The sequence below is a fragment of the Ochotona princeps genome, chromosome 31, assembly GCF_030435755.1.
Source record: "Ochotona princeps isolate mOchPri1 chromosome 31, mOchPri1.hap1, whole genome shotgun sequence".
Taxonomy (NCBI): Eukaryota; Metazoa; Chordata; class Mammalia; order Lagomorpha; family Ochotonidae; genus Ochotona; species Ochotona princeps.
The window spans coordinates 3,847,042-3,871,571 of record NC_080862.1 but is presented as its reverse complement, the minus strand read 5'-3'; the positions used below and the strand labels follow the sequence as shown (position 1 = coordinate 3,871,571).

At 42.4% G+C, this 24,530-nt stretch overlaps 1 protein-coding gene across 1 annotated transcript in view; it reads right to left on the bottom strand.

Annotated features, from left to right (window-relative positions):
• Window positions 1-24,530, bottom strand: part of PCSK5 (proprotein convertase subtilisin/kexin type 5) — a 327,170-nt gene that overhangs the window by 26,844 nt on the left and 275,796 nt on the right. Inside the window, exons 25-27 of the mRNA XM_004591776.2 lie at window positions 2,220-2,262; window positions 1,088-1,224; window positions 10-210 (exon numbers count right to left, since the gene is read on the bottom strand). Of these exons, the coding sequence (XP_004591833.2) occupies window positions 10-210; window positions 1,088-1,224; window positions 2,220-2,262 (381 nt within the window). The remainder of the gene's footprint in view (window positions 1-9; window positions 211-1,087; window positions 1,225-2,219; window positions 2,263-24,530) is intronic.

The window sequence follows — 24,530 nt, the reverse complement described above, 5'->3', positions numbered from 1 at the left end:
GTTACAAACCTGCCCAGAAGTTGCCTTCCACCTGATTCTGGGTGGTATGCACACAGGCGCCCTGCAGCAGCTGCAGCCCCTCTTGGCAGCTACTGCACTCGTTGTAGCCGAGGCCAGTGCAGGTCTTACAGCTTCGGTGGCAGGGCTCACATCCTCCCATGTCGCGATCGCCGTAGAAGCCCGGAGCGCATTCTCTCACGCAGCTGCCAGCTATATGGGAACACAGGGAAGAAACATGTAGGCAGAACGCTGCCTGCCTTAGCTTGATATTCTACATAAGGCCAGGTTCAAGAGGTTAAGGGAGCACTAGGAAAAGGTTTACTTGCATTTCTAAGGAAACCAGTATGGCTGTAGTGTATTTCAGTTGAGGAATGTGTTTTAATCCAACATTTCAAATTCTTTCTATTGAAAATTCAAGTTACCCCCTCCAACCCCGGGATTGAATTTATATCTTTTATATACCTTACATCCTGTACACTTTTCTCTCCTCAAGGCCTTGAAAAGCCACAAATACAGTGAGTCTCTGTGGAGAACCACTGAAAACCATCTTGGGTCATGTGCGTCATTCTAGTCAAGAACTCTGAGCTGTAGGTTCCTCAATTGGTGCATGCTTGCAGCCTAACCCTTTTCCAATTGCTCGTTTCCATCAAAGTCAATGAACTGACTGAAGTTTAAGGCCAGGCAGCCTATTCAACTCTCAAGGGCACAAGAATAGTGTAGCACCTACTGAACTTTGAAAGAATGGGGCAAGGCGACGAATACTCCAGGTGACTTCAGTTGTAAGCATTCACTTTCACGTCCTCCCTCCTACTCCCCTCCAACTTCCCCATGCAACTCATTCTTATTCCCATTAGCTAGGAAATATTTGAGGTTAATTAGTGCAGTATGAACCAGGCTTTATGAACACACGCAGAAGGAAGTGGCCATGGCTAGTGCTGGTTTCTAACCTAGATTCACATCCCTCCTTGGAGGAAGGCTCCAGGGCCGGGAAGATGTGAAGTCAGCCGTGTGAGCATTTCCATTGCACTGGCTGGGGGTTCCTGGGCCTCCTGTCATCGTGTGCCATGTCCTTTGCCCAAAAGCTCACCTGAGAGATAGAAGCCCTCCTCGCACCAGTAACACGCATGCTGGTCGCAGCTGCCACAGTGAGTGTCGCACGCCTTGCATTCTAATTCTTCTGTGTAAGTCCTCTCAGGACAGGTTTTATGGCAATGGTGTTCAAACCTAGAGGGAACACACACTCTCTCCCGTGGGCAGCACTGCTGTGTTTCTCTTAACCACCATAAATTAATCTCATGTGTGCTTATCTAGTATTTAAAAACTTTGGATTTATTTTCGTTCATTTAAAAGAGAGAGGCAGAGAGAGAGAAAGAGAGAGACAGAGAGAGATTGATCTTCCATCCACTGTTTATTCTTTCCATGTTTTGTCTGTTCTGGAAATTACAATTGATCTAGAGTCCCTAACCATCTTAATGGAGAGAGGTAGAGGATAAATCGACATGAGCGTCTGCATGAGCAGGCTTACACACTTCACAGGAATTGCCTATCATGAGAAAATGATGCATGGGTTTTAGCTTGCTTTGCACCAGAACAAGCATCTTTTGATTCCATTTTCTACAGACCCTCTTATGCCAAAGAGCTTCTCAGTGTAAGGAATTAGGCAGCGTTTACTGGGGACTTCCTTTCCTTTCCACCTCCCTTCCTTCCTACTTGTATATCCTGGAGACCACTGCAGGAAACCAGGGAGTGTTGAAACACCCCATCATTGATGTTGTAGAATGTTACAAGCCAACATTAGGGGTGTTGATGTCTGTAGTCCAGTCAACCTTGTGGCCTGTGTCTCTCATTACCCAGAGCATAGCACCTGGCTTTACTCTGGTTCATGCAACCATTGAAAGCAGCTTACTTGTAGTCAGGTGTGTTAGTAAGGCCTGTTCATAAATAGCAGAGTCCGAATTTTGGTGACCTATGATAGGATTCCTAGGTATCACTGTCAGACTGGATGACTTCTAGGGTCAAGAAAGAGAAGATCTCCTTTCAAGGCAAAGAAATAGCTCAGTTCTTATTGCTAAGTCCAATAGCTGTTCATTAATAACCTACAGGATGGAGTCGTTTCAGGCTGCAGGGTCTCTTTGCTCTAATCACTGGATTTAGCATTAAATCAGTAATGCTTAAATGGCAGAAACATTAGTACCACAAAAACCAAGGACCAGACTTACATGTAATAACCGGTAGCACAGGATACACAGGTTCCTGGATCATCTGGAAGAAAATGACAACGAGAGAGAATCATCATTAGGATGATTGGTCACTCTGTAAAAGTCACTTCGGGAAAGTCATTGCTTGACAAGAATGATCACCTGGGAGAGTTTCAAGAAAGGCGCTCTCCAGAAATCCTATTTGAACAGACTGCACCGATTTTAATTGGTCACAGAACGTACACTGTAACTTCTCAGGGGTAGTAAATTAAGAGTTCTCATAAACACTTGGCTCCAGCTTCACAGATAAGCCCAGCTACCGGGTTTTCAGATTACAGATCAACAAGCACCCACCTTGGTGCCTCCTGTTCTCTGCTAAGGTAGTCTCATCGAGTGTTTCCACACACAGCCTTCTGGAAAGAGCTAGAAGGGTCTGAGCCTAACAGTAGGTTTTCCATGCAAATGGGAAGGGGTGCCTTCTGGGAGGCTCCTTTGAAAACTGGACAATTCTTTTTCCCAGTGCAAATTTCTGCTTTGTGCTGTGTGCCTCACAGTCCTCTTGAAGAAATGGTGCTGTTCTCATTTAGTGTAATGATTCCCAGTGTGTGTTGGCTCGGAGAAGGGTTCTTTCCTCCAACTTTCAGGGGACTTAAGGAGAAAGAGTCTTCATCTTGGCTGATTTCCTCCCTCCCAACGGTTTCTGACAGAGGCAGCCCTCAGATCCAACAAATAGCAGAGCCCTCTGACTTTTTCCAGCCTGCGCTTCTTGCAAGAAATGGTTATCTCTCCAGCAGAATCTGCCAATGACCTCACCTGCAGTCCAGACCTCCTCTCTTCATTTTATTAGCAGGTGTAAAATAAGCTTCTCCTAAGAACATTTGTCCTGGTGCATAAGATTTTATGTCACTTTTAACACTATTAAATGAACTAAAATTATATCCTTTGAATTTTGTGTGTAGTGTTCATATCTAACCATAGTAGAGTTGTACCTTGATTTTTTTTTTCCAGTGGCTGCCTCCTGGGGTGCAGGTTTAGACAGCCACAGCCAGCTTTCAATCATTCTTTCATCTTGGAGCCTCCTAAGAGTGCTGCAAGGTCATACTATTGTGGGTTAGACTCTACATAACTTATACAGGATCCAAAAATAACAGAGGGACAATTTACACAAGAGGTTTTGCGAATTAAACAGGGATCCTCAGCATGTATTAAAAATACCCTGATGATGTGGAAAGGGCTAACTATATTCAGTAGAAAGGGCGCTGGCTACCTATTTCTAGTTTGAAGTTTAAACTAAAGCTCAACTATCATTTGGAGCAGCATGATCAATAGTCCCTTCTAGTTCCAGCACAACCAACATACCACCTTGCCATGCTCACCTGTGCAAGGGGACACATGTAGAAACACAATTATCTTAGTAGCTAATCCCAGAATTCCTTTTAAGGAGAGAACTGTTCATATTTTTTTGGGAAACATCATGTTAAGTTCCTTGGGGGTAGATGTTTAATCGGGAGAATTGAATGAGAGTCAGGGCGACTAAGGAGGCTGAAAGGCCCTTCAGGAGGAGGCCGTGAATTGTCCATGGGAGGGAACTCATTTTTAATGTCTCAGTCAAAATGGCTTGGAGTAAGATGACTAAATTGAAAAGAACCCCAAACCAAAGCTAGACGTACTCAAGAAGAAGGAATACTCCCTGTTGTTCTCAGAAGTCTTGGGGAGGGCTTTCTGCTTCCCCACCCATGCATCTAAGACCTGAATTCATTTTTAAGGGGGTGCAGAGACTCCAGTGAACCTAAGAGTTTCACATAGCCCATTCATATTCTACTATAACTCTATTCTTGTCTATTCTTGCATCTATAGTCTTTTCATTTTTTCTGCGAAGTAACTTTCCACTCTGTAACTTGCATTTGGGCAGCTTCTCTGCCTGTCTGTGGTGAGCATATTTGAGTCTGACAGTTTTGCTAATTTGGCAAGGGCTAGGGAAATTCTACTGCTGCTCTCTAATGTTCTGGTCATCCCTCCCATCTAGGAACTTAATGAGCTTGCTCTCTGCTCCTCTTAGCAGGTCACTGACAAAAATGTTAAACAGAACCAAAACCTCAGAAATGTGCATGCCAATGAAATCGAGCTCACAGACTTTTCCAGCTCAAGTTGCACAGTGAATTTTAGTACCTTTATAGCAGTTTGCATAAATGAGTAATGCATAGGACAGGAACTGTGCCTTATCACAGCTGATGAATGCCTATTAGTTTTTCTCATTATTACCAAATGTTCTAAAGAATGAGAATTCTCTAAAAATGTTTTTTCCACCCCAGAAGATCCACACATCAGACATACGCTAAATGGATTTAGCTTGACCACTGAGAGGCAGCTGTTGTGGGATTAAGGAAGAAATTAACAATTCCAAACCTAGGCGTTGACTGTAAGTCAACTTGGCACTGGGATGGCAAGGAGGGGACAGCCTAGGGAGAAGGATGAATTTTCCTGGCTTCTGGTGTCTGTACGTGTGTAGGTGAGATTGGAGGGCGAATCTAAGCAAGCTGGAGTTGTTAACTGTCTTGGCAGGTGTTATCCAACTAGGATGTTTAAACAGCTCTGGTGACTTGATCATGTCAAACTTCAGAGGAGAGCGGGTCTGTTTTCTACAGAGATGGGGCACTTTTGGTTGGAATTTGGAGAGAACCTCACACATTTGGAAAAAGCCCCTCAGAGACAGTTGTTGACATTTCGCTGCTCATATCCTTGATGAAGGGAACGTGTGAGCAGATCGCTTGTCAGGGTGAGGATGCGCTCTTCCTTTCTTGAGCAAACTCATGTCATTGACTCATGTTTCCGGGGTGGAGTGGGCAAGACTACAAAGGGTACCCTGTCGAGAGCCTTGCCTGGTCCTCACGCCAGCTCACAGTTTCCAGGCATACCTTCTCTGGCCAACTGACAGTCCCTGATATTTATTTTATTTTCCATAAGACTTATGACCCTTTTCACTGAGCCTAGAGGAATTAGGGCCAGGGTAGGAGGAATGTACATCTTACCTATAAAAGGGGGATATTTTCAACTTCAGATGGAACTAAGTATTTCTAAACATTCAGGAAGGAATATTTTTGTTGCTTCCAGAAATGTTGGGTCCCCTAATTCAACATTCGCACCAGCCAAGATGCCTCTAATTGGTTTTTGTTTTTCACTAATTTATTTAGCTTCTTGCATGTTTATTTTTCATTGAGGCGAATCAGAAAAAAAACATGAAAATCTTAAGGATAACGTTTCACCATAGAATATCTATTTATATGTGCTAAAATTAGCTAGAAACTAGATATTAAATTTTGGATAATTGAGTGCAAAATGACGTGGAAAAGTTGATTCTAGGGTGTTCATACGTTACTTCTGGTATTGCCTTCAAGCTTCTAGTAAGTAACACCCTTAACCCCACCACACTTGTGTATTATATTCTATCACTTCCTGTTGAAACTGACCTGTCTTGTGATCCATGTCTGGAAGGACCTGCTCACTAGGTCACTGTCTAAGATGACAGACTCATGGCCATTTTAATATTTTTAAAAGATTTACTTATTTTTCTTGGAAAGTCAGATATACAGAGAGGAGGAGAGACAGAAAGAAAGATCTTCTGTCTGATGATTCAGTCCCCAAATGACCACAACGTCCAGAGCTGAGCTGATCCGAAGCCAGGAGCCGGGAGCCTCTTCTGGGTCTCCCATGTGGGTTCAGAATCCCAAGGCTTTGGACCATCCTCAACTGCTTTCCCAGGCCAGAAGCAGGGAGCTGGATGGGGAAGCAGCACTGCCGGGATTAGAACCGGCGCCTATATGGGATCCTGGTGTGTGCAAGGCGAAGACTTTAGCCACTCGGCTACCATGCCAGGCCTGTCCATTTTAAAATTTGAGCTCCTGTCAGAATCCTTACCTCTGTGTCAGCTCGGGTGTTCTAAAGTCCCTGGGTCCCTTCTGTTTTGACTCTTGTTAGAGTTTAACTGTAAATATTACATAAAACACTGCCCATTTATTGTAATTCAACATATACCAGTTACTTACTCTTCCATACGACCACAACTATTTTTGCTCAGTCACTTTCCTGGGCCAGTCCTCTGTATCACATGTCTCCAAAAATTGGGCTTCTCTTTACCTCCCAGGATTTGTAGGCAAAGTGTTAGACCAAAGTCACACACCACTCACACTTCCTAGATCTCTACTGACCATTATTCTCTGTGTTACCAGTCACAGAAAAAAAAAAAAAACTCTATACTTTTTAATGGACCATCTCACTGGCTTAAGAAATTTAGCATGTACCTGGAGTACACAAAGGTGCACATGCATTATTTATTACTTTTTGCTGGGTAGCAGAATGTAAATATTTTAAACAGACCGAGAAGATGTCGTAAAGCAGAAAATGTAAAAGATAACATCAAAATACATGTGAAAATTGTCCTACATTCATCCGCCGCCCAGTTGGTCAGCTCGCACACCTCTCTTTGGAGACCAGTGTCTCTCGCCACCCCTGTCTGATTAATCCAATGGAGCGAATGAACGTACAGAGACAGCTATTACATCTGATTTCTTAAGGTCCTAACTGGAAGCAGTGGTTTTTTGATGAGGCTTGTGTAATATTCCTGCACTTGGGCTCCAGTCATTTCCTATTTATGTATAGACTCTTTTATTCTAATGGCTGTTCATCCACAGTAACTGAGCTGGGAGATAAGTGTAAAGCATAAATAGAAAAGACAACGTTTGAAGGGGATGAGTAGATTCCATGGTTCATGCTTTCCTGCCACTGTCTTCAGCTTTGGGTTCCTTTGAACAAAGCTTCTAGATAAAGATAACTAATGACTGTGTTCCAACAGAAACAGTCTAAAAAGTCATCATTTGGGAAAAAGGTTCTAGAAAGTCATTAACATTTTGTTTTACAAGAATACTGAATATCATGGAACATTTTTGCGGAAGAGGAGGAGAACTGACAGTTTTCTATAGGGTGCATGCATTTCTGCATAGAACCTGTCTGTCATATATCTGCAACATGGTATGAGTTTACCAAAAATAGAAGGAAAATGTGAACCATCATCTCTGATCTTCTGGATGTTTCTATGTTTTCTTAACAAATGTGCATTACAGAAATAATTAGGAAAAATATTACTGAACAAAGAACTGAAGTGCCCAGGCTCTGGGTTGCATGCATGCCAGAGACCACATGTTTGAAAGGAGTAACTTCTCCTTGCTGGTGTCTGTGAGAGCTTGCCACTTGGTTACCTTCCTGGCCTTCCCAACCTCCCCACCTCCCACACCCACACATTTCTATTTTCTTATCTTTCCATTTGTCTCTCAGCCCTTTCTAATTTAAGTTCCCCAGGACAAGACTGACGCTATTCTATGGGGTGTGGTTAAAATGGGGGAAATGTTTGTGCAATCTCCTTGGAAAACACTCCCTTTCAAAATTAATTGTTTGCCAATTGCATTCTGTAACTGAGGTAGATGATGAGGACATGGCGTTATTCTTGTCTCTGTGTCAGACTCTAACTAGACTGAGTGGGGGCAAGAGTTCTGTAACGAGCCTCTTAGGTGCACTTGCAGCCTTGTTGGAGCATCAGCAGGGGTCCACCCCTGGTGAGATATTCCACTGCTCTCTTTGAGGGATCAGAATACATAGTAAGCAGTCCATATCTGAATTGTTTAGAGAGATAATGAAGAGATTTTAAAATCACTGATATTCTTCCAGAGTAAATATGTGCTCAGTTATTGGATGATGCCATACAAATTTGTGGGAAAGTCGCTGACATCTTCAGTTCTCCTGAGTCTAATGATCTGGGTAAGAGTTTTTTATGCCCAGAGAGTACAACAAATTATAAGCCCCAAATTGCACTAAAAAGTACATAATTCAAAGAAGTCTTGCACTTAAAACTGCTTCAAATAGTTAACATTCAAATACAAAATGGATTCCCTGAGAGCTTTGCCAAAGTAGAAGATTTTTCTGGAAGGTTCAAGGGTGCTGGGATACAAAGTGTTTGGTCGGGAGACTGTTGATGATTTTCAATCATGTTGTCCTCATTGATGGCCAAAAACAATGAATAAATATTTGAATTGGCTATGATGCAAATAGTGCAGCTGACAACAGGGCACAGCCCCTGGAGGGACACAGTAGTAGAACAGACCTGAATAAATAATCAAAATCATTGTCTGCAAATGTTGGCTCAGAGAAGGTTCAGTCCTCCATTGGACTTTGGCCTGTACCAAGTCCTGTGCTTGCAACAATGAAATGTTCCGCTAGGGAAGCTGTTTGTGGATTTCCATGCTCCTTGGAGCCAATGAGCAGGTGGGAATGTCGAGTGAGTAGATGCAGCTGATTTCCGCAAAGACCATGCAAAACCAGTATACATTCATCCACATAGGCACATATTCTAAAACTTATGTTTTAGAGAGAGGATACCATAAAAAGGGAAACATTGGAGAATTTCTCAAGTGCAGAAGAAATAACTCTTTAATAAATGCATGGAGGAGACATGCATGCTCCATGAAGATAAGTGGTTTTATTTTGGTTTTGGCTTCCTGTATCCCCAGCACTAACAACACCGCTTATAAGCAGCAGAGATGCTCAAAAATCTGCTCACACGAAGAAGAAAACCATATAAATCAGTGTTTAAATTCAGTTAGAGGGTTGTAGAATGCAGAGTATGGAGCTGAGAAACAGACTTTTATTAAAATGGGGCAACTACAGAGAGTGACTTCCAGAGCTGACTTCAGAGTAGAGATTTGAATTATAATACAGAGATGGCTCAGGGGATTCTTCATAGAAACCAGTGAAACTGGCCAGTGAAACATTAAGTAGGCCAGTGGGGACAGCAAGAATGAAGAAGAAGGGAAAGAATAGGGACACAAGGCCGAGGTCCTGGACAAGACTAGATCAAAGAGAGATTTATACTAAAACAAGAGGTTTGAATTCTAGTTTGAGTAATGGGGATCCATGAGACACTTTATAAGAAAAATACCAAATGTGATCTGATTTACTTACGAAGATCACTATGAATGCTTTGTAGAAAATGGCTTTACTAAATCCTCCTAAACTAGGATTCTGTGAGACACGTTAATGGCCCTTTTGTAGAAATATCCTAAGGAAGAAATAGTAAGAGCAAGCAGGGCTTGTCTGTTGCAATAAGATAACTCAGATTTGAAGGAAACTGTGAAGTAAAATGGAGACGATTAAATGATGTGTGTGTGTGTGTGTGTGTGTGTGTGTGGTGTGTTGGTGTGTGTTGGTGGTATGTTGGTGTGTTGCTAGGGCTGCTTGAGCATCTCGATGGATGGAAAATAAGGATTACTCAGCAACGCAAGGAGCTTATATGGAATAATTAGCACTTAACTGATCATGTTCTACAACCCATGCTCTCCTTTGGAAATCATAAAGGAGTGTATGCAGATTTAAAGTCAACCCGTACTCTCATGGAATTTGTCATCTGATGAGGGGACCATAATTAGTGAGATTAATTACAGAGAAATCACTGTGTGGCAAATGATAGAATGAAAAAAAAAAAACCCTCTAATTCAGCAAGAAAAAAAAAAGGTTTAAGACCTAGAAGAGACCTACTTATTTCATTCTCTATTCCCACTTAATTGGACTCTCATTTATCTTTCATGACAGAAAGATCCTTGCCTTCTAGTTAGGACTGACATATATGGTACAGGACTGAGACAGAAACATAGAATTATCGTCTTAGTGTAAGGATGAATAAAAAATAAATTTGCCAGAAAAGGGGAACAGGAAAACAGTCATGTTGTCTTAGCCTTGACTTTGGGTAGATTAAAGTGTAACAACAGAGATCTGCAGAGACTTTGTGTGTGTTTATTTTTTGTTTTAAAGATTGATTTATTTCTATTGAAAGGCATATTTTCAGAGAGAAGGAGATACAGAGAGAAAGGTTTTCCATCTGTTGGTTCACTCCCCAAGTGGCCACACAAACACACACACAAAAACTAAAAAACCTTTAAAGATTCAAAGCTTCTACTTTAGAAAAGGTACTGCAATGGAGGTGGACATTTCATAGAGTGGTTAAATGCCCACATCTGCAAGAGTGCTGGGGTTTGAGTCTAGACTCTTGCTTCCTAGTCCAGTTGGTTGCTAATGCAGTTTCTGGGAGGCAGCTCAAGTACTTGGTTGCTTCCTACCCAGGAAGGATGAGTTCTGGGTACCTGGCTGCGGCCTGTACCAGCCTCTTGGAGAGTAAACCAGTGGACAGAAAACTGCTGTCTGTCTGTCTCTGATTGCTTCTTTACATTTCAAATAAACAAGAAAAAATGATTTCAAAAATACTGCAATGAATGAAGTATGATTCATGTTACCAACAGGATTATGAATAATTTGCTAAGAGGAGACTAGAGCAGTTTCTAAACTAGGGTACAGTTAAGGTACTTAATTCCTTGGTGCAATTAAGGCTTCAGTGAGACCTGAAAGATACATTACAGGGAGAAGGATGGAGAGAGGTCAGAAAAGAAAGACATTCCATATGGGAAAGCCTGAAGGTAGCGAGAGTTAGATTAATGGCGATAATTCTTTTAGCAAAGGGTTCAAGAGACTCCCTTTGAAGAAATTATACAGTAAGGGCCAAGATCTTGTCAGGAGGTAACACAGAAAATGTTCCATTTTCTTTAGATTCGGAGATGGGTTAACTACTACAATGGATCGCAAAGAGTCTGAGGTAGGTAGAATAAAAAGCAGATGTTGAAATTTAAGAAAGTGAGCCCAGAGAGAGAAGGTTGAAAGGCACGCATGTCATGCTTGAGCGCAGGCTTTATGCAGGGCCATGCAGAATCATTTTAGATTTATGGGCAGCGGTGGCCATCAGGTTTGATTTTAGCAGGAATTCCAGTATCCTGGCGTATAAAATGGATTTTTGAGAGTGGGAGAGTCAAGAAGCTGGTAATAGGGAGACCTGTTAGAAACCCACTGCAGTAACAAAAGGAGCTACCCCCGTGGCCAGAACGGAAGTGCAGAGACTGAGACACAAACAAAACACAAACATACCAGGAGGAGAAATGGCTTGGGAACTACTCTAAGTTAAATTGTGTTTCATCAAATGATGTACGCCCCAAATGTTTCTACCTGATACCTATGAATGTAACATTTTGGAAATAGTCTATGGAGACATCTGCAAGTTAAGAAGAGGCCATACTGGATTAGGGTGAGCCTTACACTAAATATAATAGTTCATTTCCATATAAAAGTGAAGACACAGATCCAGAGTTCCAGAAGGAAGACAGCCATGAAATCATGGAGACAAAGTACAGGGATGGAAGGGGGAAGCCAGAGAGTACCAGGGATTGCCAGCAACGGTGTGTAGCTACAAGGAGGCAAGGAGGGATCTTCTCTCAGAAAACCTCCCAAAGAAAACCAACTCCCCTAAGGTCCATTTGTTTCTGGATTGAATAGAAAAGTTCGATCGTTTCCTTTTCATCTGTACCAAAGCCCAGAGGCAGAGAAAGTAATAAACAATTTCTTAGAGTTTGGCTTGAGCTGTCTTTGAAGCCAATAAGTCAGCAGTGGGAGATGGAGATATGAGTAGGAGATGATCACACATAGAAGGTATTCAATAGGTTTGTTGGGTTGAAACAGAGCTAATGTCCTTGTTTTAAGCATACATGAATTGGACCCCAAGACAACTTAGTCACTTTTTCAAGGCTGCACAGATGTGGGGACTTCTGTTCTAGGAATTCTAAATTATTTCTCTGTCTTTTCTCTGCACTGCCTCTATTACAGAGTACATATTCTTGCTTCATACAAATATTCATCCCCTGCATTGCTCTTGCTTATTATGGTGCTCAGGAGCATTGGTTAGTTAAAATCCTAATCATATTTTTCAACTAAGGAATATCTGTTTAGGTTGCAGGCATTCAGATGCTGGGCCTGGTGCCAGTTGCTTTTGGCCAACTGTTTAGCCAAATCATTGAATTAAGAACCTTCCACTCCGCAAATAAGAGGTCCCCAGAATATTTAATCATTGCCATTTTCATTTCAAGACCTTGAATCTCTAGTCTATTCAGGATACTATGCCAAGGCTGAACTGCCTGGAGCAGAACAGAGCAATGCTTTGGATTCTGAAATAACTGACCAGTTTGCAGGAGCGGGCAGAAGAAGGGGGAGGAACTGGCTGTACAGTTCCACTGAAACCGTATTTTTTTATTGCCCCTCATCCAGAACGATGAGGGAACATAAAAGCAAGCACAGCCCCTTCATTTCCTGACCCCTTAAGCGTCTTTCACATTCTTAGCACCCCGGGAATGTCTCCGCCTAAGTGTACTGTTGGAATAAAGGAAAACAGTGAGTTTCTCTCCCCTCCTGCTTATCCAGAACCAAAACAGCTGAAAACCAAGATTTAGTTCCTAACAGACATACTTTCTGATCTCTACAAACCAGAAGTTTGTGCAAACAAACTAGGGTTATGTAAACAAGTCCTGATGTCTGGGAGAAACAAAAAAAAAAATTTAAGAACCATTGTGTGTGATTTGCTCTTGGAAAAAAAGAGAGAATTGTTCATATTTTGAAAAAAATCTGCCTATTCATCTTCAGGCATATTTTAAAGAAGTGATGTTTTCTTGTGTGTATCTTCAGGTCACTATAGCAACTGGATCACTTTCTACTCATTAATCAGGAAGAACCAGCCAGGGACACAATCCTTTCCCCCAAGATCTGGAGCCTGTGCCAACTGCTCTACCTTCTTAAAACTCCACATAGTTTGGAAATAGTTTCCTTCTTAAATGTTTCTTTTGATCCGAAAGGCTTTCTGTATTCAGTGTATGACTTCTTGCTACATATTTTCTTTGTGTTATGTGATAGCTTCCACGGGATACAAGGTTCCTTTGGTTTCCTCTTTGCTCTGTATTTTGCGCTTTTTATTTCTAACAGCAATGGGAGGTACTGCTGAGTCTCCAGGGTTCTGTGTTAAATGATACTGAAAGCTTTTCACTTGTTCTTATGTACACCACTGATCGGAAGTGCCAGGTAGTTAAAGGAGAATCAAACAGGTACTCCTCTCTGTGGTTATCAGTAACATTTGGACCCGCTGAAACTGTAATGATTGATCAGTGCAATTCTTTGATCACTTAACATTTTCTGCAGTGACTGGGGACACGCACACCTTCTAAATACGTGGTTTCTATGGCAATACACATGCCATGCACAATAATGAGGGAGAGAGTGCTGTCTACCTCACAGAAGTGTTTTGTTGGCCAACACAGAGTTTTGATCCATCATGGTTAAACAAATCAAAGAGTTGAATCCAAGTCTGGATTGCCTCATGGTTGGCATGCAGCAAAAGGCTGGATTTGAACCTAGGATGACTCTTCAAGATGAAGTTGCCTCTTCCCCACCTGGTCTACTTGACTGTGATAATCACCTGGTACTCTACCTGTAGATAGGTGAGTTTATTTTATTCTTTATTTTAAAAATTGAGTCATTTACTTGAAGGAAATAGTGATAGGAAGAGAGAGAGAGGTTGAACTTTCATCTGCTGGTTCACTCCCCAAATGGATGCAGCTGTTGCGGCTGGTCCACAATTTCATATTTTCCACATGAGTGACAGGGACTCAGCTACTTGGGCCATCCTCTGATGCCTTCCCAGGCACATTAACAGATAACTGAATCAGAAGTTTAGCAGCCAGGACTAGAATCCAGGTTTTGAAAGGAATGCCGCCACTGTCGCTGGCTTGCCACATCACCACGCAGGCCAAGATATGTGCAGTTAGGAACCTATGATCTAGATTAATTCCCACTGCTCCCCAGGGTTTACAGACAAAGGTCTGAGGCTGAGACATTTTCAGAGATTTGGCCAGATTGGTAACTAGAGAACCAAATCGGTTTTTTACGTATCTCTAGATAAGTAAATACTTCTCCAGTCCTCTGAATATCAAAACTATGTCTACCAATGTTGTTGCTATAGAACAAAGCGCACATGAGGTGCCCAGGAAATGGGCTCTGAGCTGACAATGGTGAAAGACTGTAGAAATCCTTGCAGACGATCGCCAGAAAGCAACGCATTAGTTCTTATCTCTGGGAGCTCTGCACAATGATGGGAGTGACCGAGAACAACAAGGGAAAACTCACGAAATTCGGAAGGGGATTGCTGGGTCTCGGAGAATGATAGACACTTAAAAATTTTAGGGCTAGAAGTGGGATGGGGCCGTGGTATGGCCTCTGTATTATAAAATAAAGCCCTAGAAATCCTCATTTCTTGACTAAAGGTAAGACTACATAATAACACACTCCCAAGTGACAAGCATCTGTGTTTGCGGGAGAAGGCAAGAGAAAGGAAGAGATCCCAACAGTGGTACCTTTTCAGTTTTCAAATCTTCTAGGCTGATCTGGTTTGTTTAAAGAAGGTAGAAACTGGGAATGTTTTTCCTGTTATTTGCTCCTGCCACAATTAAAGTCACACGTCTTTGTCTCTAGCACGTTACTATTTCTTTGCATGGGTTTTCTGTGTTCGCACAATGCATAACTGCACTAAAGAGGCAGCCTTCTTTAGTTTCTGAGAGCCATTCTTCTTTCATTCGTTCCCCAAAAGGACAAAAATTCATAAATAAACCCTGTTTGTTTAGAAGCTACAGTTTATAGAAAACTTGGCCATACATGAGAACTCAGACTGTGGTAATACTTAATCTCAATGATTCACCGGGAAACAAAACCGTTACAATAATACAAATAAAAGCTTAGCACCTGCTGGTGAAGCAGACCATGTCGTGCTGGGCTGGGAGATGCTGTCGTTATGCCCACAATGCCTTTACCCTGGAGCTTTGTGATAAGGGAGAAAAGATGCCAAATACCCACTCTCTGCTCTCCCTAATGAGCCTCCTGTGAACACCCACGTTCCAGTGCCACTTAGGTCTGAGAACAAGAGCGACTTCACAGTGTGCTGACCTCAGCACAATAAAGTAGAAAGTAGACTAGCTACTATATGCCAAATTTGGGGAGGGCCCCTCCATGAAATACCTTAAATTGGCTCTTATCTAGTCTGTAATTCTTTCCAATAATTGCTGGCTATCTCTCCTCCTCATTTCAAGTTTCATGGGCCTGATTGTTGGGGGGGGGGGGGGGGAGGGGAAACTCTTCTATTTTCCTTTTCTATGGCAGGAGAACACCTGGGACCATTTGCAGGGATCACTTCGAATGAGAGCTCCATTTTATAAGGCTGGCCATTTGCAGTCTGCTAAGATGCCTCTTTTAGACACTAAAAAGATTTTTTTTTTTTCTCTAAAGTCATTGTTCTTCTGGGCAGTTCACAGCTCTCCAGGGGCCGTCATTCATGTTGGAAGGTGATTTCCAAGACATGGGGGTAATCGAGTAATCGTAGTAATTCGGCATGTTTCCTTATTAGCACCTCTGAATAGGGGAAGGTGTACTGAAGCTGTGTTGCCTCTTTTTTCTGGGTTTAGAGCTTTTGTACTCTGGATGGGCTGTGTTGTTAGCGCAAAAGGCTTCAATGAAAGAGCATCCACCAATTTTTCTAATGGTCACAAATTACACTGATGAGAATGTTCAGTATTTCTTTCTTTGCTTTCAAAGAAACCGCCCATCTGGTAGTAAAGCTGCTGTTACCTTCACTGCTGGTTCTTGGGACACTATGGAATAACAGGTGCACATGCGGCTGCCTAAGTGCCCATATTCATTGTTAGTGGTGAGGTGATTTTCCAAAGGCTGGACACATTGTAGAATTCTTCAGTGTTTCCTGAGACATTTAGCACTGATAGAAGGGAAAATGAGCTTGACCACAGAAGTTTTATGTATTTTGGCATGTAAATAGAGGGCAGCAGCCTTTGGTTTCTGTAAGAACGTCACAGTGAACACCCATGTTCTTCATAACACTATGAAAGATAAAGGAGCTTATCTGTGATAGGAATTACCAGGCACTCATTTAGAAACATCGGAGTCTCCTGTGATTCACTCAAATCACCGTGATCCCATAGGCCCATTACTGACAATTACATCTGCAAGTAGTAAGTACATAGAATTCTTCTTCTTTTTTTTTTTTACATTAGGTTCATTACTTCATTCATCTGACACTTTCACTAACCATTGCGTTACCCTTTTGTGGAAATCTATTTAGACAACCAGGTGAATATTTCCATGACTCACAGTCTGGCCCTCTAACATCTAAAACTGGTGGGTCACTCAAACATTGTACTTCATTTTAACCAGGGCTTAGGTTTAATGGGCCAAAAGGGAAGTTTGGAAACATCTTGTGTCTTTATGGTAATTTTGAAAGCTATGCATTTGAAGTCTGAAAAATGGGCAGATGTAAGTTAGATGTTAGGATTATAAATCAGAAGGCAAATACGTGACTTAAACGTGCACCAGCACTAACAATCCTTTCTCCTTGCAGGGTTGCAAATTTGAGCATTTTCTTTAATTGCCAATAACTTCAAATTCTGGCATAGTTGAAAAAATTTTGACATTTATCCTTTATCCAGATTCACCTACTGTTAGGATTCTGCCATGATTACTTTGTAATTTAGTCACTTTTATTCACTCCTGCTGTATGTGCCTGTTTGAACTGTTTGGGAAAAAAATGTATACATTGTGGCCCTTTGTCCCTAAATATCTCAGTGTGCATTCTCTAATAATAAAGATAATCTTTTATGGAACCACACAGTACTGTCTTAAGTCAGAAAATTTTAGTTTTAGCAAATGTGTTACTGCACAATTAACCTACCCTACCATCTACAGTCTATAGTGTTCAATTACGTAATAATGTCTAGTGAGTTTCATTCTGGGATCATGTTCTGGTCACTTTAGTTGTTTTGATCTCTTCTAATCTATAGCAATTTATGAGTTTGTTTTTGTCTTTTGTCAGCTGACACTTTTTTAAAGGCAACAACTTACAGATGTGTTTATTTTATTTGATTATTTGAAAGAGAGAATTGTCAAGCATTCTCTACTTACTAATTCCACCTTGAGCCACATGCAGAATTCTCCAGAAGACGAAGATTGTCTTATTGACAAAGCAAAAGCCTCATGCCCAACAGATAAGGTGTGTGTTGATGAGGCACGGCTCTGGTGCTTTCCTCAATAATTTGCTGGGTTCTCAAGTGGCCCATGCTACAGCTGGACAGTGACTGTGGCTAACTGTTTTAGCCCTGCATACCACGCTTAAGTTAGGTTATTACTGACTTCATGGTTCTGATATGCATTTCAACATGCAAAGGAGATAATTATTGTATGTAGTGATGAGAAATGGTTGACATATTTTATCTTTAGATTCTCAGTAGGGTCAAGCTTCCCATTTGTGAAACTTCACAATTGCTCCTTGCTGAGCACATAAAATGAATTTACTTCTGAACTGAGACCTTGTATGCCAAGTTTTTACAACCTTAAATATAGTATTTTATCACACCATAAATGATTCTTCACTCACCTCTCACAAACCTTTTAGTGCTAAAGGCGAGAGTCCTCCCTAATTCACTTGTTTCAATTTGTACAAGATTTGTAAGTTAAAGCCAGGACATTTGGATAATATTTCAAACATACAGATTGCATTTCTTGTAAATATAATAAATCTGCAATGTTAGAATTGGCTGGGACAGCTCGCTTGATTGAATTAGGCTATCCAGTATGCACCCCTTCAAAACAACTTCCTTCCTCTCTCAAGGTCCATTTGAAACCTGACCTTAAAGCTTGATATTGGCACCAAAATACCAGGGTCATGACCATCTGAAGTCTCCATTTTTAGGATAACTTATTTTTCTGGTGGAACATCCAGGTTTTTAGCAAATATTTGAGGGCACCAAATTCCATTATGGTATTCAATCAAGCTGTCAGCTCTTTCTGTTCCAAAGGAGAGGCTGGAGATATCGAGAAATATTTCTGCTCTCTCATCTAACACCTGCATCTCCAGATTACATTGGTCCCACCTGAAGGTGATAAAACATGTGTCCTTGAACTTCCTCTGACTATGATTATCTGGCCAGATGAGGACTGCACTGCCCGTGTTCTTGTGGGTTCCCCTGTGCCTCGGAGCTTTGGAATAAAAAGATGAGAAGTAGATGTCCCTGGTCTATCTGCCCCTCTCATTAGTTACCTGTTTACCAACTAGAGAAGGGTTTATATAGTGTAAAGCTTATGAGAACACATTGTTTCTACAGAAAATATCTGGGAAAAAAGTTCCATTGATGGCTACAGATGGTAAGCATAGCTAGGAGGAAAAAAAAAGAAGAGTTGATTGACCCAGGAATGTAATCTGTGAGAACATAATTAGTGTTTGCAGACATCGGTATGGACATCTCTTGCCTTCCGATGCTGTGACTTGGAGTACGTGGTCAGTGGGTGGTGAACAAAGCATGGTTCAGCCCAAACCTATCCCTGAGATCCAGCGCCTTCTCTGTCTTGCTGTGTTAAGAATCCTGTTCTGCTTACGATGCCCTGGCTCACCCACTGTGACAAAGAAGAGCTGGAAGCAATTTGGGAGTCTTACAGCTCAGGGTTTCCTGGTGGTAGTTGCCAGGGGGACTTCATGGAAAGGAGGAGTTTGGACTTTTATCAAATTGCCCTCCTATTGACTTTTGGAAAGCCGAGAGTTCACGCTCTGAAAGTGCAGAGGTAATTTGCTGACTCTCAGCATTGGCCCAACCCTCAGTTGGATAGCAGCCTGGTGAGCAGCTGGGTACCAATGTGCAGCTGCTCCGGCTTCACCCACACTCAGCTTCCCTTTAGTCTGCTGTCTGCCCTGTGCTTTAAATCCAAATTTCCCCTCTCAGTCAGTGAAGCTTGAAGCTCTTCTTACCATCTGGTCAAGGACTTTCAAATGTCAGTTTGACAGTGGCACTGGGAGATGGAGACTTGGGGGTGAGTTGAGGACAGCCAAGAACAGGTTCAAAAGTCACAGAGCTACCAGGGACCTATGAAAGGAGCCATGCGAAGTGTTTGTGACACTTGACAGGTGTCCTGAGACAAAGCGATGGTTTGCTTTTGCTTAGTGCTGTTCTTAAATTCTTGTTTGTTTATTTTCATTCTACTTGAAAGGCAGACATGCTCACACAGAGAGAAAGAGAGACAGAGAAGAGGGAAAGAGAAAGAGAGATCTTCCATCCACTGATTTACCCAACTGGTTGCAACACTGGGTCTGAGCTGAAGCCAGAAGCCCAGAGCTCTCTCTGTATCTTCCGAATGTGTGGCAGGGACCCAAGTATCTGAGCCATATTCTGCTACCTCTAGGTACATAGTAGCAAGAAACTGGATCAGCACAGTGGTAACTAGGACTTAAACCATGTACTCTGATTTGGCAAGCAGTGTCTTAATCAAACACTTGCTCCATTTCCATCCACCTCCAGGCTTCTTGATGGTAGCACACAGGATCGGAAAATAAGAGGGTAGAAATGGAGACAAAGCAAATGAAATTTTCTTTTCACGTGAATTGCAGTGGCTCTTGGCTCCAGTCTCTTGATTACCTTTTTAAGTTTTATTAAAATTACCGGAGCCCTGCTAGAGGTTAAAAGCAGGCAACTCTATACAACTATGATTAAGAAACAATGTGTGCGGCTTGCCTGAGATTTTAATTGCAATAAAGTACTGGTGGAGAGATACCAAGATTTCCACACTCCTACAAAAACAAAACAGGATTGAATCACCCAAAATTCCAGTCACTTTTTGCTTTCAAGCTTGGTAGGCAGACATAAGCTGGGCTTTGGTTGCCTAAGAGTTTCAGAAAAATTGAAGACATTTCTCTAAAAGGAAGTCATTTGGCAGAGTTACCCAGCTTATTTTTCTTTGTCACACAAAGCAGACATTTCTGTTGGCTTGTAGACACACCTATGAAGGTGAAAGCCATTCTTCTAGCCTACTATTCCCTGACCCTCCTTACTGGCTATCTGCTGTCACAGATCCCATGTTGCCCCCTGTGTCCCGGGCTCCAGCTAGCTCTGTACTTTAGTTGAACTGGGATGGTTTTGGAAGTACTTGGCTCATTTCTCTTTCTGCAAGCATACGTGATCCAGCCAGACTTGGCTCACAGCTGAGCTCTGCAGGTCAGTTACACAACAAGTAGGAGAAACTTTGATTATACCCGGCTCTGGGGGGAAAATGGTGTAATGACACAAAGAGCCAAAATGATGAGCTCATTGCTCTAGAATTGAACTTGGGCTATCTTGCCACTCTGTTCTTCTCCCCCATAACCATAAGAATGTGAACTTGAATGCAGGAAACAGAGCAAGGGAAATGTCAGGAGACAAAACTAAGGGGTGTAAGAATCTGACTAAGAATGAAACAAATAAAACAGGTCAACTTTTCCACAGCTTTCAATTATACTCATATTCTCCAGGAAAATGATGTATGAGTTGCAGTTTACGCTGGAGAAGGAAAAAAAAAAAAAAGCAAGTATTTGGATGGTCTGTGGGTTTGCAGCTAGACAGTCCTAACTTTGGATTTGGCTCTAAATCTTGCTAGCTATGTGACTCTGGGCAAATTTTATAGCCTGTCTGGGCATTGGTTTTTCTCATCTACAAACATTTTTGAACAGAGAGGGTTAGAGGAGAGACTAGAGAATCTCCTTTGTAAATTGTCTACTTAGCTAAGCATTTAGCTAAGAATGAATAAGTTGTAATTATTATAATAGAATGTAATGGTCCCTGCTTCAGTTTCTTTATTTTTTCTTTTAAGATTTATTTTGTTTTTTTTGGAAAGGCAGATATACAAAGAAGAGGAGAGACAGAGAGGAAAATCTGTCATCCACTGGCTCACCTCTCAAGTGGCCACAATGGCTGGAGCTGAGCCAATCTGAAGCTAGGAGCCCGGAGCTGCTTCTGGGTCTCCCACATGGGTGCAGGCTTTGGGTTGTCCTCAACTGCTTTCCCAGGCCATGAGCAGGGAGCTGAATATGAAGCAGCACTGCCGGGATTAGAACCGGCGCCGTTAAGTGATACTGGTGCGTTCAAGGCGAGAACTTTAGCTGCTAGGCCATCACGCTGGGCTCGTTTCTTTCTTTAATAAAATATCTTCAATATGACATGAAAATCATCTGTTTACACATCAATGATAATCAACATTTTTCAACTTGGGTTGTAGATTACAACCAGCCAGTAGGCTTTTAGAAAACAGTGATGTTGAGGCCCTCATTTCCAGTCATTGAATCAGAAACTTGGGGAGAGGATGCCAGCTCCCCGACCCTTACCCCTGGAGAGCTGAGCACCCACTGGCCAGCTCTTGTACATACGAGCTCCCTCAGAGCAACGAGCAAGTTTTACTCATCTAATCCCCATGCCTACCCTGATAGAGGTACTCAGTACACGTTTCCTGAACCTCACCCAAGACCGCAGAGAAGGCCCACGCACTCCAGACTTGTGTCCTCTGAGCTCGCACAGTTCCTGGGCAGGAAAGGCAAGAGGTGGCTGCATGTTGGTGCTCTCACAAAAAAGTTGCGAGAGCCTGGGGGAGAGCTGAAGACCCCCCCAGACTGTCTTCTGATGACCGATTAGTGTCTTCTCAATTGGTCAATCACCAGAGATCAAAAGAGTTGCTTTGACGGAAGGGAAATGTTAGACCCTGACAACATAAATAACAGACAAGGGCAGTAAGAAGAGGTATCAATTGGTGAAGCTGCACAGGTACATATTTGGGACTACAATCTTCAGTCAGTATCCATGGGAGATGGGTTCTTGAGGACACCAAAATTCTCTGAATGCTCAAGTTGCACATGTAAAATGATGTATTCGCGTAGAGCCTAGGTACATCCTCCAATTTACTTTATCATCTTTAACTATTTTGCTTATTTATTTAAGAGAAGAGGAGAAATCTGCCTGGATTGGCAAAGGCTGTGCCAGGGCCCAATTTGGGAGCTAGAACTGTATCCTTCAAATAATTTCTAGATTACTTATAATACCTAATAGATATAAATGCCATGTAAATAACTGCTACATTATATAAGGAATCATGACAAGGGGAAAAATCTGCACATATTTAGTACAAAATGTAATTTAGAAACATCTTTTCAGACTATTGTTGATTGAAGGAACAGCTGTATTTCATACACAAGCATAGGACGGGAGAGCTTGGACTGCACCAGCCACGGTCACAACCCTTACTGTGGGCAGACTGTCACTGCTGTACAGGATGATTCATTTCTCTCTCTTTAGCAGTCATGTAAGCAAGCTGCTGCTCCCCACTCAGGGGTCTAGGCACAATCAAGTGACTTGCTGTGTTTAAGTGTGAGTGAGCAGGAGCTACCAGAGCCATATCATAGGGCAACACTGAAGAGCAGACTAAGTTTTGCTTCTGCTGTGACAAGATAGTGGCTGCTCTGCCTATTTGGTCCTGGGATGAGGAAGATGTAAAGCAGGCTGCTCAGCTTTCCCGATGAAGATGTAGCAGGAGAGAAAAGCCACTGAGACACGGGGTTGTGGGGTGGGCTGCTGTCCCAGCATAACCTTCTTAGTCTACTGTACCTGTGTTGTTAACAGTGGGCTTTTAAGCCAACTATGGCCTCTATGAAGGCAAAGTGAACAAACTTACACGCACGATTGCTCCAAATGGATTATTTCTGAACTATTCTCTCAGTTGCTATATGCATAAAAGCGATCCAAGGTTCAATGTTTCTCTGATCCTCAGGTTTTTCCACCTGGAAACATGATCCATGTACGGATGTGAAAACACATACGGTCTACATTGAGTGTTCGGTGGGGCAGAGCAGGATGCTAGCTGGGACAGACTGAGTCCACCGTGGATCATCCCAGCCTTATCTCAGGAATGTCTGGAATGCCCTACAGGAACTTCTCAGGCAGGGTCTCATCCTTCCACCTTGAGTACCCTGTGCTGCAGGTCACACACACAAACACACACGCACACACACACACGAGTTGCTACCTCTCCCATCCCCTGCTCCTCAGATATATAAAAGCCCAGTGCTCTATACCTTGGGCAGCCCTTTCCCTCACACAGTCACCCCAGCACATGGAAGTGGTCCTGGGCTGCCTTCTGCCAGGGAGCAGTCTGTCAGACCCTCTCCCGCCCTTAATAAAATCCTTTGCCTAAATTAAAGGCCTCTCTCTTTATCATTCTTTCACTTGGAATCGCTTCTAAACTGAACACTGTTCAGCAGCATGATTTGTGAATGATGATGCCCAATACATATTAGGTGACATGGTTCTATTATTTATGGAACAGATTGAACAAATTGTTGAGAAAACTCCAAGCAAAAGCACTCCACAAATGCTTGCTAAAGGAGTTAGGGAAGAAAGCCAAGACGAGCAAGGGACCATGGCACTTCAGCATGTCTGCAAATTCCTCCCACAATATGGTCTTTTCTTGAAAGGCTTTTCTATCTTCTTAACTGCTACCTGAGAATGAGGCATCATTGCACAATGGGGGGAGAGACAATCAGTTAATGTTTTTTCAAGGTCATCTGGAAGAGAACTTGCTGTTCCTTTTCTTTGGCTGACTGTTGGCAATGCAATTATACTCCAGTTCTTCCTCTGAAGTTGGCCAGGTGTCTGGGTCTTTAAAGAAAACAGGTCTCCTGCATGTCCCTTCAGATGGTGGTTGATAACCAAATAAGTCATGCCCCAGGGTTGGCTATTCAGTGCATGATGTATTATGTCCCTGGAAAGAAATTTCTCCAGGAATGCTCAGGTTGGTTTTTACAATTAACAACTTCCTTCTAACTCAGATACACTGGGCAAGTGTAAATCATATTCGGTGAGGCCTTTAGCATTTAAGTTGCCAAAATCATTTAACACTGTTCTTCTTCCCTTAAAATTCAGTGGAAAGAGTACAATGGGGGATCTGGGTAAAAATGAAATAGACAGTGATAGATAACCAGAGTATTTGATTTGAAATTCCTGCATTATGCTTCATTAGAAAGCCAAAGGGAGAAGCTCATGAATTATGGTCTCATTCTTTAGACAAAGATAGCACAGGGCCTGGCACGGTAGCCTAGTGGCTAAAGTCCTCATCTTGCATGCATCAGGATCTGATGCGGGCACAAGTTGGTGTCCCGGCTGCTGTACTTTCCCAGGCTTGTGGCCTGGGAAGGCAGTCGAGGATGGCCCAAAGCCTTGGGACAATGAGCCTCCATGGGACATCCAGAAGAAGTTCCTGGCTCCTGGCTTTGGATCTGCTCAGCTCCGGCCGTTGTGGTCACTTAGAAAGTGAACCAGCAGATGGAAAATCTTTTTCTCTCTTCTCTAAATCTGACTTTCCAATAAAAAGGTAAATAAATCTTTTTTAAGAAGAGCACAGCGTCTGAGGTTTGAATTTAGCATGACGTGTCTTGCTGGTCACACCCTTTCAGTAAAGTCTACTGTCCTGGCCCAGCCCCGGATATTGCAGAATTGGAGAATAGACAGCCGACGGAAATCTCTCCTC